Source organism: Lissotriton vulgaris, chromosome 9 (assembly GCF_964263255.1).
Source record: "Lissotriton vulgaris chromosome 9, aLisVul1.2, whole genome shotgun sequence".
Lineage (NCBI taxonomy): Eukaryota > Metazoa > Chordata > Amphibia > Caudata > Salamandridae > Lissotriton > Lissotriton vulgaris.
This window is the reverse complement of record NC_141697.1, coordinates 1,038,595,472-1,038,610,166: the sequence shown is the minus strand read 5'-3', so window position 1 is coordinate 1,038,610,166 and position 14,695 is coordinate 1,038,595,472. Positions and strand designations below refer to the sequence as shown.

The window sequence follows — 14,695 nt, the reverse complement described above, 5'->3', positions numbered from 1 at the left end:
AGTGCTGCATAATGCAGCACACATAGAAAGAGCAAAAATTAGGAGAAATAAAAGTATTTCTCCTTGTTGCAGACATATAACACATTCTATTTAGTGGTGTTAATTTTTGGCGCTGCCCCAGATTTACACATCCTTGTAAATCTGGGGCAACATCAAAAAGCAAGGGCTGTGCAGTGAAATGCCCACAGCAACACCCAGTGTACACCCCTTTCAGATACCTGTGTGAAAGGGCACGATATTAACAAAGCGACTTTAAGCCACACAAATATGGAGCAGGACATTGCGCCACCGGAACATTCTAAAAAGTGAAGCTCAGTCGGCTCAATGCCCTTGTAAATATGCCTCCAAGTTTTTTAATGCAAATTAGACAGTACAAGTGCATACAAACAAGTGCCATTCTCTGAGCTAGCACAGCTGTTCTCGTTATATTCTCCAACTGCACAAAACCACTTGCCTGGCACCACATTGCTGCAATTTGTGATATTAGTAAAATCCTGCAGGAATACTAATCCATGCTTCAGCGCCTCACATTTTTTTCAGTAAATGAAATATTTACATCTACCTTTTACATTTGCATTGGTACATAATCTCAACTCCATTGGTGTATTCCTGTAAAAAGGCACTTTCTAATCGTCTAACAATTAGTTGAATTGTTGTTGAAAATAATGTTGGTATATCCTGCGAAGTACATTTTTAAGGTACCCTGGGCAGTATCATCCTACTTTAAAGTTAATTAAAAAAAACTTTTTCTTTACTACCTAGACATATTCGCGTAAATTACGGGCTTATTAGGGTATCTAAATGTGCAGTCTGTGCAGAAGATGCACCTCGGCTGTTGTAAAGTCTGATCGGAATTATGATGCAAGTTAGGTCGTGACTAATGTGGATGATAATAATACAATGCCATGCAATTTTGCTTCTTACAGAATCTCCCTTGGAAACACTGTGGAAACTCATGGAACACGGAACGATGCTTCTCCAATTACAGCATGGCTAACACCACGAATATGACGAGCGCTGTTTTAGAGTTTTGGGAGTAAGCTCAATTTAGTAATTTACACATTATTCAAATGTTCATGTCATTCTGTTAACACTGTGTTTTGGTCACATCACTAGGCGATGTATTACTCTACAGGGTCGGCTTGTGAAATCAGAAACAGGTCTGGCAAAAATGATCAAACCAGCGCCGTTTCCACCCTCTCCTATCTCTAACTCTCTCTTTCCACCCATTCTCTCTTTCTCCTTCTCTCCTCATGCTCTCTTCTCCCTCTCCAATCTCTTTCTACTCACGCTATTTTCTCCCTTTCTTTCCCACTCTCTTAAAGCCCCACCCTCCTTGTCTGTTGCAATTAACCATGGGGAGGTGGGGAAGGGGACAAAGTCACCTGCAGCAGACTTGACATTCAGACCAGTAGTAAAATGCCCAATAGAATTCGATGCACAATTAAATAAAATGCCAGTCAGTATTTGTACTCCATTATATTATGTATTTAAAAATACTTTGTATGTAATGGAGGGTATGCATAGCTTCAGTGAAACTTCATGGCTGCTTCAAAGTGTCTTAAGGGAAGAAGTAGTTCTGCAATTCAGACTACCTTTGATATGATGGGATCGTCAATTGATGATCACATATGTGTTTTCTGTCCCCAGTTGAATCATAAAATGCATGTACTACAGCTGCAAGATGCAGGGGGTTGCATGTTTCTGTGAATAGAATATGTAAAAAGGGTGGGAAGCAACCAATAAACAAAGATCCTTAAGTATTGCCCGGCGGTGTCGCCTCTTTAACCCACAAAGTATTAATCAATGAAGAGGCAGGCGCTGGAGACTGGAAGGCAGGAAACAAGGGTTTATTCTCTCCGGAGGTGAACACATCAGTTCGGACAGCAAGTATCGTCACGAGGTGCTCTAACCGCATCTCTGAGGCCTGGCCTCTTATACACATGTTTATGATCTTTATTACATGTCACACATTCTTGCAATGCTTTGAAGTATGAAAGGACATCCTCGGAATCCCCGCTTCAGGCCCGTTCCCACACATATTTACAGTTAGAGTCCCCACCCCGATCACAACAGGTGATGAGTATCGCACAGCTGGACATTCCGCCGATTCCCGGAATGTATGAGGTCGATCGGATCTCATGGGGTGGGGGGTATGATTAGTTCAAGGATCCTTTGATGGGGGAGGCTTCCTACTGTACAGGAGGAAGGGGGCAATAACAGTATCCGCAGGGCCAGGTGGCGGCCTGGGAACGAGTGAGACAAACGGGCACAAAGGGAAGGGGGGGTGTTAACAAAGGATCCGGGACGATGAAAGGAATGGAGGGAGGTGTCGTGCTGGGAACAGGATGGGGTTCCGAGGCAGAGCTGCGTGGTAGAGGGGTTTATGACCCAAGACATGTGAGAGCGGGGGCTGTCAGCGTGCGGGGGGGATGCTTTGCGAGGTCAGGAGAGAGAGAGAGAGAGAGAGAGAGAGAGAGACGCGCTGGCTATCAGCGAGGGGCAGGGAGGCCGTGGTGCTCAAAATGGTTGCTGCTTACGCGCACGAGTGGGCTCAAAAAGGGCAAGATGGCGCCGATAATGTTGACGTTTGCGGCCTAACTTTTAACAGTCCTCACTTTTCAACATATCTAGCCAACTTGCCTACTCAATGTCAATCTTCATCAAATTTCTAACCTCGGCATCATATAATGCTCCCATGCGTTCGTTTCCAAAGTCCACAGTCTTAGGGCAAATACAATTTGTACATAATGAACATAGAGGTGGCAGGCATTGAATTCCTAAGCATAGACCACATATTGCTACTACAGGAATCAAGATAATGGTAAACAGTCTCCAGCCCCAGTTCTTAACAGTGCTCCAGAACCATCCACCAAGTGACCATTCTTCCTGCTCCTGGTGGACTTCTGACGAGAGTCTGTGGAGATGCTCTATGGCTTTATATACTGAGGGTGAGTTGTCCGGTATGTATGTACAGCAGCTGGACCCAATAATGCGGCATGCTCCACCACGGTCCGCAAGAACCACATCTAGCACAAGGCGGTTCTGGAGTGCCACCAAGCGGACCGCTTGAAGCTCGGCACTGTTGTTAGCAAGGATATCAGCTGTGATGTTCATTGTTGTCTCAACTGCCTGAGTCAGATGTCGGATGGCACAGCTGTTTGCCATCGGGCCCCAGAGTGGAACAAGTCCCTTCATAGCATCGAGGAACTGTGCTCCTGTTGAGTCGGCTTGTTCAATGTCCTTGGCTCGTTTTTGTCTGTGATGATTCGCTGGAGCCACATACGTCGGAGGAAGGATGAAGGAGATGAAACAAGTGCCCCCCCCAGCCTTTGGGGAGCCAGGTGTAAGCCTTTGTGCCACAAACGAAATACATATTTGGAGAGGATACAAAGGAAGGTGGATCGGTGGAGTCCAAAGTTCTGGTGAAACGGCAGGCGCTGCGGCCTACCAGCTGTGTCCCAAGCCCTTCTATGCACATGTGGCCGGTGACGTTGATGACTGATAGGGCCACAGTCAGAGTGGCAGCCGTTCGTTTCCGCAGGTAAGAGAAGGTGGGTCTGGTTGGATTGTTGAACACCTGCATTTCAATTAGTTCTTTAGCAGGGATGTCCATGTGGATTGAGTCGTTGGAGGTCTGCGGGCAGAAGTGTGTCTTTGTTTGGTTTCGCCAGACCCCATGATAGAAGTGTGTCATGGTTTTGCCGGAGGTGGCATTGTCTTTATAGCTTTCGTGCAGGAGGATCAGCAAAGCAAGGCAGGAGCCGTGAACTGAGAAGGGTGAAGGGATGAAAGGTATCGAGTGTCCGGTGGCGTGGGGTAGCATCCCACAGATCCAACAGTTGGTGGCGTTGGTGGCAAGATTGTGCTGGTGCAGCAACTGTACAAATGAGTTATTCCAAAACTCCTTTCGCCTCTCTCTGAGTTGAGGAGAGAGCGAAATCAGATAATGTTCCTTCATGGTGGTAGGCTGAGCAGTGGTCAGGAATGTTTCATGAGCAGGTGCATTTTCTTCCACAATCCAGAGTGTGGTCATGAGGAGAAAGCAGAAAAGGATTGTGACGAAAAGTGCAATTGTCTTTGAGCTGTGGAGTCTGTCTGTTTTTGGGTTTCTGTGGTGGGTATTTCCTGTTGCTTCCATCATCTTCTTATTTGGTGCTTCCATCATCTTCTTATTTGGTGCTTCCATCATCTTGAAGGTGCTCGGTAGCGGGCAGAACCACAGACTTCGTTTAGCTTCTCTCCAGGTGACCCTTGGTGGTGTTTAGGTCACCGTTCTGAGATTTAACTTAGTCCGTGGTCTACTTAGCCGAAGCTCCCTCCTTTCGGCGCAGGAAATACCCTTCTCTGGATGGCACAGTGGGATCAGAGAATTTTGAAAGTTCAAGTGCTTCGGTGTCAGGATAGCAGGTTAGCGACGGTCGGTCCTTGTTCAGGAGCTCTTCTTGGTTGTCGATGCTTTCTGTTGTGGCCAAAGTCGAGGAGACCCTCTTGCAGTGGTGTGCGTGCAGCCAGTGCCGTTTCCCCTCCACACGAAGAGCCGTCCGGGTGGTGAGCAATACTTGCCAGGGGCCCGTCCACCGGGGTTCCAGACTCTTCGCCCGCTGAAAATTCCGGATCAAAACATATTCCCCCGGTTGGATGTCGTGACCCGGACCCCTGGAAGCATCGGGGATGGCCTGCTGCACCTGCTGATGAATGACAGACAGAGTTTCAGTCAATTTATACAGATAATCAGACATTAGGACGTCTGGGACGTCATGAATGGAAGTCGGTTTTGGTGCAGACCAGACGCTCATGGGTCGGCCGAAAACGACCTCGTAAGGCGTCAAGTGGTGCTTGGTGGGGGTGGAACGCATCGATAGCAATGCCAGGGGGAGAGCGTCTGGCCATTTCAGTCCTGTGGTAGCTACTATCTTGGCTAGTTTAAGCTTTAGTGTGGCATTGTGTCGCTCGACAAGTCCAGCAGACTGGGGGTGGAAAACTGCGTGGAACTTCTGCTTGATGCCCAGCCCCTTTATGATGAGCTGGATGACTTCGGCTATGAAGTGGGGGCCATTGTCGCTCCATAAAATTCGACAAAGGCCGTAGCGAGGGAAGAATTCCTTTAATAGTACTTTTGCAGTGGCCATGGCGGTGTTGTCACGGGTTGGGTATGCCTCCACCCACTTGCTAAATGCACACACCACAACAAGTACGTATTTCAGGCCTTGGCATCTGTCTAGCTGAATATAGTCCATCTGCAGGACCTCAAACGGGTGATTTGGGACCTCAAACCCTCCCCGGGGTACTACAGTTCCTTTCCCGGGGTTGTGTTGCAGGCATATCAAGCATTGTTGGACCAGACGTTTGGCGGAGTCTGTGATTTTATCATTGTGCCAAACTCTGGAGACAAGTTCAATCATGGGGGCTGATCCTATGTGGGCGGGGGAGTGTGCCATAGTCAGTATGGGAATCAGGTAGGAGTCAGGTAGCAACCATTTGTTTGTGTCCTTTGTCCGCCAGCAGCCTTCGTCGTCTTTTAATCCCACCCGTGTCCATTCAGTCAGTTCGTGTTGTGTGCTAGCCATTTGAATGTCTCTAATAGTGTCCCTAGCGTCAGTCAATTTTTCTGCTTGTGACCTGGTCACGTACATACGAGTTGTCGTCCTATTTTCAGCTGTCGTTCGAGCAGTGACGTCGGTCTAGTGCATTTCCCTGTCCAATAATGTCTGTCACTTTCTTGTGTGCCTGGCATTTGATTACCGCAAGCCTTTTGGGGAGAAGGACAGCTTCGATCAAGGCGGAGACTAGATCTCCATGTAAGATGGGTGTGCCGTGTGAGGTCAAGAATCCCCTTTCCCTCCAAAGGAGCCCAAAATGGTGAACCACCCCGAAGGCGTACTGGCTATCGGTGTAAATGTTCGCTGTGGTTCCTGCTGCTAGGATGCCGGCTCGTGTGAGGGCAATCAGTTCCGCTGCCTGGGCAGATCGTTGCGTGATGCGGGCTGTCTCGACTACAGTCCGAGCCGTGGTGACTGCATAGGCAGCTGAAGTGGTGCCATCGGGGAGTTTGATGCAAGAACCGTCCACCCACAGCTCTCCGTCAGGGTCAGGAAAAGCCGTGTCTCTGAGGTCAACCCTACTTCTAGTCTGTTCGTCCGTAAGAGTCACACAGTCATGTACAGGGGGCACATTGGGGTCGTTCTCTGGTAATGTTAATGTAAGCTGAACTTTTTGAGCGCACGGCTACCCCAAAGGGTGTCCCGGCGCTTTAGCAAAGAGGCCCCTAGAAACAGGAAAAACCAAAGGCAAACACACTACAGTTATCGCGAGTTACTTGGTGAAGAGCAGAGTCTTCAACTCCTTCCTGAAAGCCAGGAGGTTATTCGCTTTCCGAAGGGAAAGTGGGAGCTCGTTCCACAAGCATGCTGTCACGTGTTGGAAGGAGCGACCTCCCATCCGGACACGTTTGACTACAGGCACCTTCATTTTGGCCAGTTCCGCCGACCGCAAAGACCTCCGTGGCACATAGAAAGCAGTACCCTTCCTCAGATAGTAAGGACCGATCGCATGGAGAGCCTTAAACGCCAAAGTGAGGAGTTTAAATCTAATTCTCCCAGCGATTGGCAGCCAGTGCAGCCTAGCTAAGAGCGCTGAGGCACTGGCTCTCCTGGGCAGGCCATAGAAGGCTCTGGCCGCCGAATTCTGTACAATCTGCATCCTAGACAGCAGATACTTAGGTAGGCCCGCAAAGAGCGCATTTGCATAGTCCAGGCGTGATCCCACCAGCGCCTGAACTACATTCCTACGGTACTGCAGTGAAAGCAGAGGAAGAAATTTCCTAAGCATCTTGAGGATGCTGAAACATTTCCCTGCTAATCCCAGGATGTGTGGACGAAAAGATAGATCATCGTCAAACACCACTCCGAGATTTTTTACCTGAGCAGATGGTGTCTCTGGGGGGAACATGTCCTGGGGCCACCATGTCTTCCAACCCGGGTCTGGGGCACAGCCGAAAAAGAGCAGCTCAGACTTGTCTGAGTTGCATTTCAGGCTGTGCCGCTGAAACCACGCAAAGACTGCGCTCAGACAGTCCTTGATTCTGCCGCCGTTGAAGACCTCTCCCTTCCTGCAGGTGAACAAGAGCTGGGTGTCATCAGCGTATGAGATGACCCGGGCCCCAAACGCCTCCGCAACCTCCGCCAGCGGGGGCCATATATATGTTAAAAATGGTGGGGCTCAAGATAGATCCTTGAGGCACCCCCACCTCTAGCGAAGGCATTTCGGCCGAGAACGGCGGAGCCCAGATCACCTGCCGGCGGTCGGCAAGAAAGGAATGAAACCAGTCCAGCACCGTCCCTCGCAGACCAATCTCCCTGAGTCTTGAGAGAAGGCCTGCGTGTGGGACGGTGTCGAACGCCGCCGATAGGTCCAACATGACCAACATCGCCTTTCCCCCATGGTCGAGTGTCTCCCTGATGGCGTCAGTAACCTCTACCAGAGCGGTCTCCGTGCTGTAGTTTGCACGAAAGCCGGACTGGGAGTCATGCAGCAGATTGTTGTTCTCAATAAAGGTGGATAGAGTATGCTGAACATGTTTCTCCAACACCTTCGCCAGAGCAGGGAGGAGGGAGATCGGACGGTAGTTAGCCCATTGCAGGGGATCAAGCAGAGGCTTCTTAATCAACGGCAGGATGAGTGCGTGTTTCCACTGTCGTGGGACCACCCCCGAGCTCAATGATAGATTAAGCAGGGGGTTCAGCAAGCTGTTCAACGCTGAGGCCACCCTGCCCAGGCATTTCGCCGGACAGGCATCCAGTGGCGAGCCAGATTTCAGCCGAGATAACAGCTCAAGCGAAGTTTCGCAGGACAGCTGGGGAAAGACAGATAGTGTAGGCCCTGAGTCAGCCTGAGAGGGATCTAAATAGGTCAGCTTGCCCCCTAAAGCGGCGTCGGCCATACGGGAGTCCACAGATGGAAAGGTCTCCTGAATCTTTAGAATTTTGGCCACAAAAAAGTCGGCCAGCTGTTTGATCCATTCCTCCGTGTGTGAATGGACGGGGGTACCTACAACTGGATTGACAAACTCCTTCACAATTCTAAAGAGTTCCCGGCTGGTATTATCGGCTTTGTCAATTCTCTGTTCGAGATAACTCTTTTTAGCTGCGGCAATCTGTTTGTAGTATGCCTTTATCGCGTCGCGGTATTTCGTTTTCTCCACAAGATCATACTTGCGCCGCCAGCGCCTTTCCAACTTCTTGCAGTCTTGTCGCATTATGCGTAGAGTGGAGGAGAACCAAGGAGCAGAGTTAAGGTCAGGGGCTGTTCTAGCAGCCCTCAAAGGGGCCAGCTCCTCGAATCTTGCCTGCATCCAGTTCTGGACCAGAATTAAATCGGCTTCCAGAACCCCGGTCAATTGACACGGGCATTGGCCAAGAGCATCGGAGAGCATATCAGCTGTCACTAGATGGAAGGCTCTGGACTGCCGGGACCCTACCTTCGGAGCCCTTTGGCTAGGTTTAGAGTCAAGCATTAAGGCAAAGTTTATCAGATAATGATCTGACCAAAGGACCGGGAGTGGAGGGGACGCCTCAATAGGCATGGAGGAAAAAATTACATCTAACGTGTGGCCTTTCATGTGAGTGGGGCTATGGATAAAAGGGGCTAACCCCAACATCGCCGTGATATCACGGAGTTTGTCAGCTTCAGCGTCTGTAAGACAGTCCATATGCAGGTTTAAGTCGCCTAATAGCATGCAATGCGCAGAACGCATGCATGATACTGATAGGGCCGACTGCAGATCCTCAAAAAAGGACCCAATGGGACCAGGGGGTCTGTAAAGGAGAATGCCTGTACAGGTCTGGGACGCCGATAGGTGGAGCGTAAAACCTAAGGCTTCACAACCGGCAATGTTGTCCACCGCAAAGGAGGAACAAACAAAAGCCTTGTCCACTATCAGAGCCACCCCGCCGCCTCTTCCCTCAGTTCTATCCCTCCTTAAGATGGAATAGTTCGGCGGAACAGCACAGGCAATGTCGGGTTCCGAGCCCACTCCCAACCAAGTCTCAGTTAAAAATAAACAGGAGATCTTGGACTGCGTAAGGGTAACAGAGTTGCCGGGTTCAGTGTGGTGCATCTTTTTAGGGTGATATGGGGTGCAAGCAAAGTCAGCTCGTATCCAGTCAGTCGTGCACTCGTCAGGTGTTGCGTCTTGGTTTGGTTCAGGAGGGTGTCAACTGCATGGGGTACCAGTACTGTGAGGGGATTCGAGAGTACGATCCCCTCACTCTGTCGGATAGAGATAGCAGCGGCAGCTACAGCTCGAAGGCAGGCAGGCAAGGCTCTGGCTACAGGGTCAAGAGTGGCAGAGAAGTAAGCGCACGGTCGTTGCTTTGGGCCAATGGACTGGGTCAGGACAGATAAAGCGCACCCCTCCCTTTCGTGAGTGTAAAGGGAGAAGGGCTTTGTGTAATCAGGGGTACCTAGGACAGGGGCCGAACAGAGGGCATCTTGTAGTTCCGTGAAGGAGGTTTGGCACTCAGGGGTCCAAGGGAGTGGGAAGGGGACATCTTTAGCTAGCAGAGAAAGCAGCGGTTTCACAATGAGGCTAAAGTTTGGCAACCACTGTCGGCAGAAGGAGGTGAGGCCTAGTAGGGAGCGAACCTGTTTCTGAGTCTTAGGGACAGGGATTTCTAGGATGGTCTGAATCCGATCGGGGGTGAGCTTCCTCCCGTCTTTGGACAGGAGATGGCCTAAGTATGTCACTTGGGGTTGGCAGAATTGCAACTTCTTCTTGGAGACCTTGTGGCCATTTTCCGCAAGGAAGTGTAGGAGTTGAATGGTGGCTGTGACTGCTAGCGGAGTGGTGTCGGCCGCCAAAAGGATATCATCGACGTATTGCACCAACACCACTCCATCGGGTAACTGGACTTGATCCAGTTGTCTCTTGAGGGCCTGACTGTAGATGCTAGGGCTTTCTGTGTAGCCCTGGGGTGCTCGGCAGAACCTATATGAGCGGGCTTTTAGGGTGAAGCCGAAGAGATATCGGCTGTCCGGGTGGATGGGGATGGAAAAGAAGGCGTTTTTGAGGTCAATGACAGTGAAGGTGGTGGCGGTAGAAGGAATCAAGGTCAGGATGGTGGTGATATCTGAGACCACGGGGTACTGGGGTACAACCACTTTGTTGATCTCTCGAAGGTCAATGATAAAGCGGTATGCTTTCTCATCTCCCTCTCCTTGTTTCTTGATGATGGGCAAGATAGGGCTGTTGCAAACGTTGCTAACCACTTCCTCTACCACTCCTGCGTCTATCAGTGACTGAATAATCTTTACCAATGCCTTCTCGCCCTCAGGCGATATCCGATATTGTGGAAGTTTTGGGAGTGTTGCGTCTGGTCGGACAGTAATGTGTACTGGGTCAATCATCATGCGCCCTACATCCGAATCTGTCTTGGCCCACAGATACGGAGGCAGGGTGTCAAGCAGGGATGTGTCAGCGTCAGTGATGGAAAACATGCGTCGGGGAGGGCAATGTCTAAGCAGAACGGGGTTGTCGTAAAGGAAAACTCGAACTCCGTCTTGAGAATATCTAATTGTCGCTCGGAAGTGTTTCAATAAGTCAAGTCCCATAATGGCGTCAGGGCTATTGGAGGAAAGTAAAAACGTGGTGTCAGTGGTGTTGTTTTCTAGGTCGAAGAGGATCGGAGCAGACAAAGGGTTAGTGGAGGGCGTTCCATCGAAACCTGTCAATGTTATAAGTGAGCCAGACAAGGGTGCCCTTGGAATCAGTCGTTTAGATAACGCACTACGTGTCGCCCCGGTGTCCACCAAAAATGGGGATTTCATGCCCAGGACCTTAGCAGTGACGTAAGGACCTTGCTGGTCAACACAAAGCTCGACTGGATCCCTCCCTTGTCCCGGGCTGTCCTATGCGAAATCGTGGGCGTTCTCGTAATCGGACTGCTGATACTGATTTTGTCGGGGTCGATCAAATGTGTTGGGTCGGCCTGATCTGTCCTGGCTAAGGTCGTTGGTGGGTCCCCGTCTCTGGTCACTCCCCCTTTGTTTATTCGTCTCGTCTCTAGCTTCTCGGTTTTTGTTCATTTCGTAAAGGACCGGGCACTGTGATTTCCAGTGACCGTATCCTTTACAGAATGCGCATTGGTTTTCATCTAAGTCCCTCCGACCTGCATAGGGCGCAGACGTACGTTCTCTGGAGGGCGTATCTTTAGGAGCTGTCGACTGGTAGTTTCCTTTGGGGGGTTCCTTACTTATCGCTACTCCCTGCAGCTGAGCTATCATGACCCTCTCTTTCAACTCTTTCTTCTTTTTCTCTGTTGCTCTATCGTTTTCATTTTTCTGATGTTCATAATATTGGGCCATCTGGAGGATAGCCGCAGGTTTGGAGGCTGCCCAACTACTCTCGCTGGCCTGCAGTTTCTGGGAGACATCTGGTGTCAAACCCTTAACGTAATTCTGGACAAACAGATGGTGTCCGGTTGCAGTGGTCATGTCCTGGCCGCTGTAATCGGAGAACACCGTTTCAAACCGAGAGAAGTAATCCGATACATCCTCCTGGGGTTTCTGGCGACAGGCCGTTACTATCGACCAGTCCACTTTCTTTTCTGGAATTAGGGTTTTTAATTTCTGTACGATTTTGTCTGGGAGGTCTAAAATGGATTTCAAAGGTTTTTGTCCAGGTTCTCGTTGTTTATCAATGCCATCGAGTTGTGACCAGGTATGTCCAAACAGCTCAAGGTGGTCGACTTTCCGGATTTTCTTCCACACATCAGCCGGTAGACATAATCCGAAGAACAAGTCGATGTCAGCCAGGGTCATAATCGTTGAACCTAGGGCTGTACCTAATTCAGTATAGAAGGCAGTGGGGTTTTTACGTAGGTCAGGCAGAGATTTCCGGAACGTCAGAATCTCTTGCCGGTCCCACGGCTGGTAGACCCAGTTGTACACTACCCTTCCTTTTGCATCTTTGTGGTTTGCATCATCGTTAGTCCCTTCACCTCGTGGAGGAACCCAGTAAGGGGCAGCTTCTCGTATCGGCATCATGGCGTTAGATCGCTCAGTTTGTGGTTCGGTTGCTACGGATGTCGTGGGTTTAGCTCCCGATCCTTGTTCAGTGAGGTGGCGGAAAACCTCAAGCGTTCGCATAAGGAGGTCCGTCACATCACACTCGCCCTCATCCCCGATATCGACCTTCCGATATAGAGTCGTTAGGCTCTCGGGACCTTTGTCTCGATATCGGTCCTCGTATGCGTTCAAGGCATGATAGCACAGTCGAACGGTAAAATGTCGTCTGTGACTTCCTGTATACGAGTTAAACATATCCGTGATATACTCTTCATCTTCCTTTCTTTCTACCAATGTCCTTGCTATCTTGACAATCCCTGCTCGCTCATCTTTGCTTAATCTGTTTGTTCTTGTAGAACCAGCCCTTCGGGTCTCAGGGTCGCCTAACGTTGTCGTTTGTGTAGTATCTAATACAAGGAGTTGGGCCGGCACAGAGGCCATGGGGGCCGAAGCGGTGGCGCTACTCTCGTTTGTGCCTGGGGATGGTGGGTGCCGTGCTAAGGGTTGGGAAGGGGCATATGGAGGGGGCATGTAGATGATCGGAGGACCTAACAACAGATCATCATTGGCTCGCTGTTTCGAGGGTAATTCAGGGTAGAGCGTGGAGGGCGTTCTAACCGGACACTGGTTTGATGATTCTATCTCTGGTTTCTGATTGGCTTCCTCTCTTTCCTTGATCTCTTCTTCTAGTTTCTTAGCAGCTAGGTGGGCTGCCTTTCGCAGCTCTTTTCCCAACCTACTCTCATTTCTCTTCTTACGCTGTGCGGTTTCTTTGCGCCACATGCCGAAACTATCAAGCATAGTGGGCGTTGTCTTGTTTTTACCAAGGGCTGTTTCTAGCGCGCTCATTTTATCATCATCGAAGGATCCTATCAGTGGCCACTGACTTTCTCGATCCTTTTTCGTATATTTATGCCACAGCTTGCTATAAGCTATAGCGATCAATCCATGCTTCATGAACATGTCCTTATTAGGGGTGCCTTCCAGTGGAGCCGGATGGTTTATCTCTAATAAGCGGTCCGGGATAAACAGGCTACCAATCAGTGGGGAGAAGATAGGCATCACAGATTTCAGCGGGGACAAAGGTCCGCACTACCTATCCTTCACTACGTGCAAAGACTAGACAGAATATTTCTATTCTGTGTTTATTTGCAAATAATGAATGCTTCGAGAGAACTAGATCCGGACAGACGATCAGTGGGGAGAAGACAGGCACGACAGATTACATCGGGGACAAAGGTCCGCGTTACCTATCCTTCACTACCTGCAAAGACTAGACAGAATATTGCTATTCTACGTTGTTTGCAAATAGTGAATATCTCAAAAGCAAAATCTATTCTGACAATAAAACAGGGAGCTACCCTTACAATCAATCAATCAGTCAATCAGTCAATCAATCAGTGGGGAGAAAAGATAGGCACGACAGATTACATCGGGGACAAAAGTCCGCGTTACCCACCCCTTCACCGTCCACAAAGGAAGATAGAGTATTTCTACTCTTCCTCGTTTGTAAGCAGCGAATATCTCAAAGAGCGACAATCGTTTCGCAATTTTGTCGTTTTTACACGACCTTACCCGGACCACATGGGCTGTTTCTCGTCTTCCGCGTCCAGCGCCCGATCGTCCTCCAATCTCCGATATTGCCACGGCACTCCTGATGGTTCCCAGTCAGGACCGTAGATCACTCGAGAGAGGTCGATTCGGAACCAGTGAAGTTCGGATGATCGGCTGCCAGAGGAGGGTCTATTGGGCAGGAGCTCTCCCGATCGTTGCAGTCGTTCACTCTGTCGTCAGGACCTCTCCCACTGGATCCACGTGTCGCTGATGGGCCCCGCGCTTGGGACGCTAATTGTAAAAAGGGTGGGAAGCAACCAATAAACAAAGATCCTTAAGTATTGCCCGGCGGTGTCGCCTCTTTAACCCACAAAGTATTAATCAATGAAGAGGCAGGCGCTGGAGACTGGAAGGCAGGAAACAAGGGTTTATTCTCTCCGGAGGAGAACACATCAGTTCGGACAGCAAGTATCGTCACGAGGTGCTCTAACCGCATCTCTGAGGCCTGGCCTCCTATACACATGTTTATGATCTTTATTACATGTCACACATTCTTGCAATGCTTTGAAGTATGAAAGGACATCCTCGGAATCCCCGCTTCAGGCCCGTTCCCACACATATTTACAGTTAGAGTCCCCACCCCGATCACAACAGGTGATGAGTATCGCACAGCTGGACATTCCGCCGATTCCCGGAATGTATGAGGTCGATCGGATCTCATGGGGTGGGGGGTATGATTAGTTCAAGGATCCTTTGATGGGGGAGGCTTCCTACTGTACAGGAGGAAGGGGGCAATAACAGTATCCGCAGGGCCAGGTGGCGGCCTGGGAACGAGTGAGACAAACGGGCACAAAGGGAAGGGGGAGAGAGAGACACGCTGGCTATCAGCGAGGGGCAGGGAGGCCGTGGTGCTCAAAATGGTTGCTGCTTACGCGCACGAGTGGGCTCAAAAAGGGCAAGATGGCGCCGATAATGTTGACGTGGGCGGCCTAACTTTTAACAAATAGCCTTGTGAGTTGGGTGATCTGCTCCTTCAACTTTGGTGCTTGCCAAGGCAAACAGGCGGGGGTGTGCT

General features: G+C 49.9%; 1 protein-coding gene across 1 annotated transcript in view; it reads left to right on the top strand.

The window, feature by feature from the left end:
• Nucleotides 1–923: 923 nt before the first annotated feature.
• The window catches only part of SLC6A1 (solute carrier family 6 member 1), a 327,835-nt gene continuing 314,063 nt past the window's right edge, over nucleotides 924–14,695 (top strand). Inside the window, exon 1 of the mRNA XM_086938951.1 lies at nucleotides 924–1,036. Coding sequence (XP_086795077.1) covers nucleotides 990–1,036 — 47 coding nt within the window. The 5' untranslated portion in view covers nucleotides 924–989. The remainder of the gene's footprint in view (nucleotides 1,037–14,695) is intronic.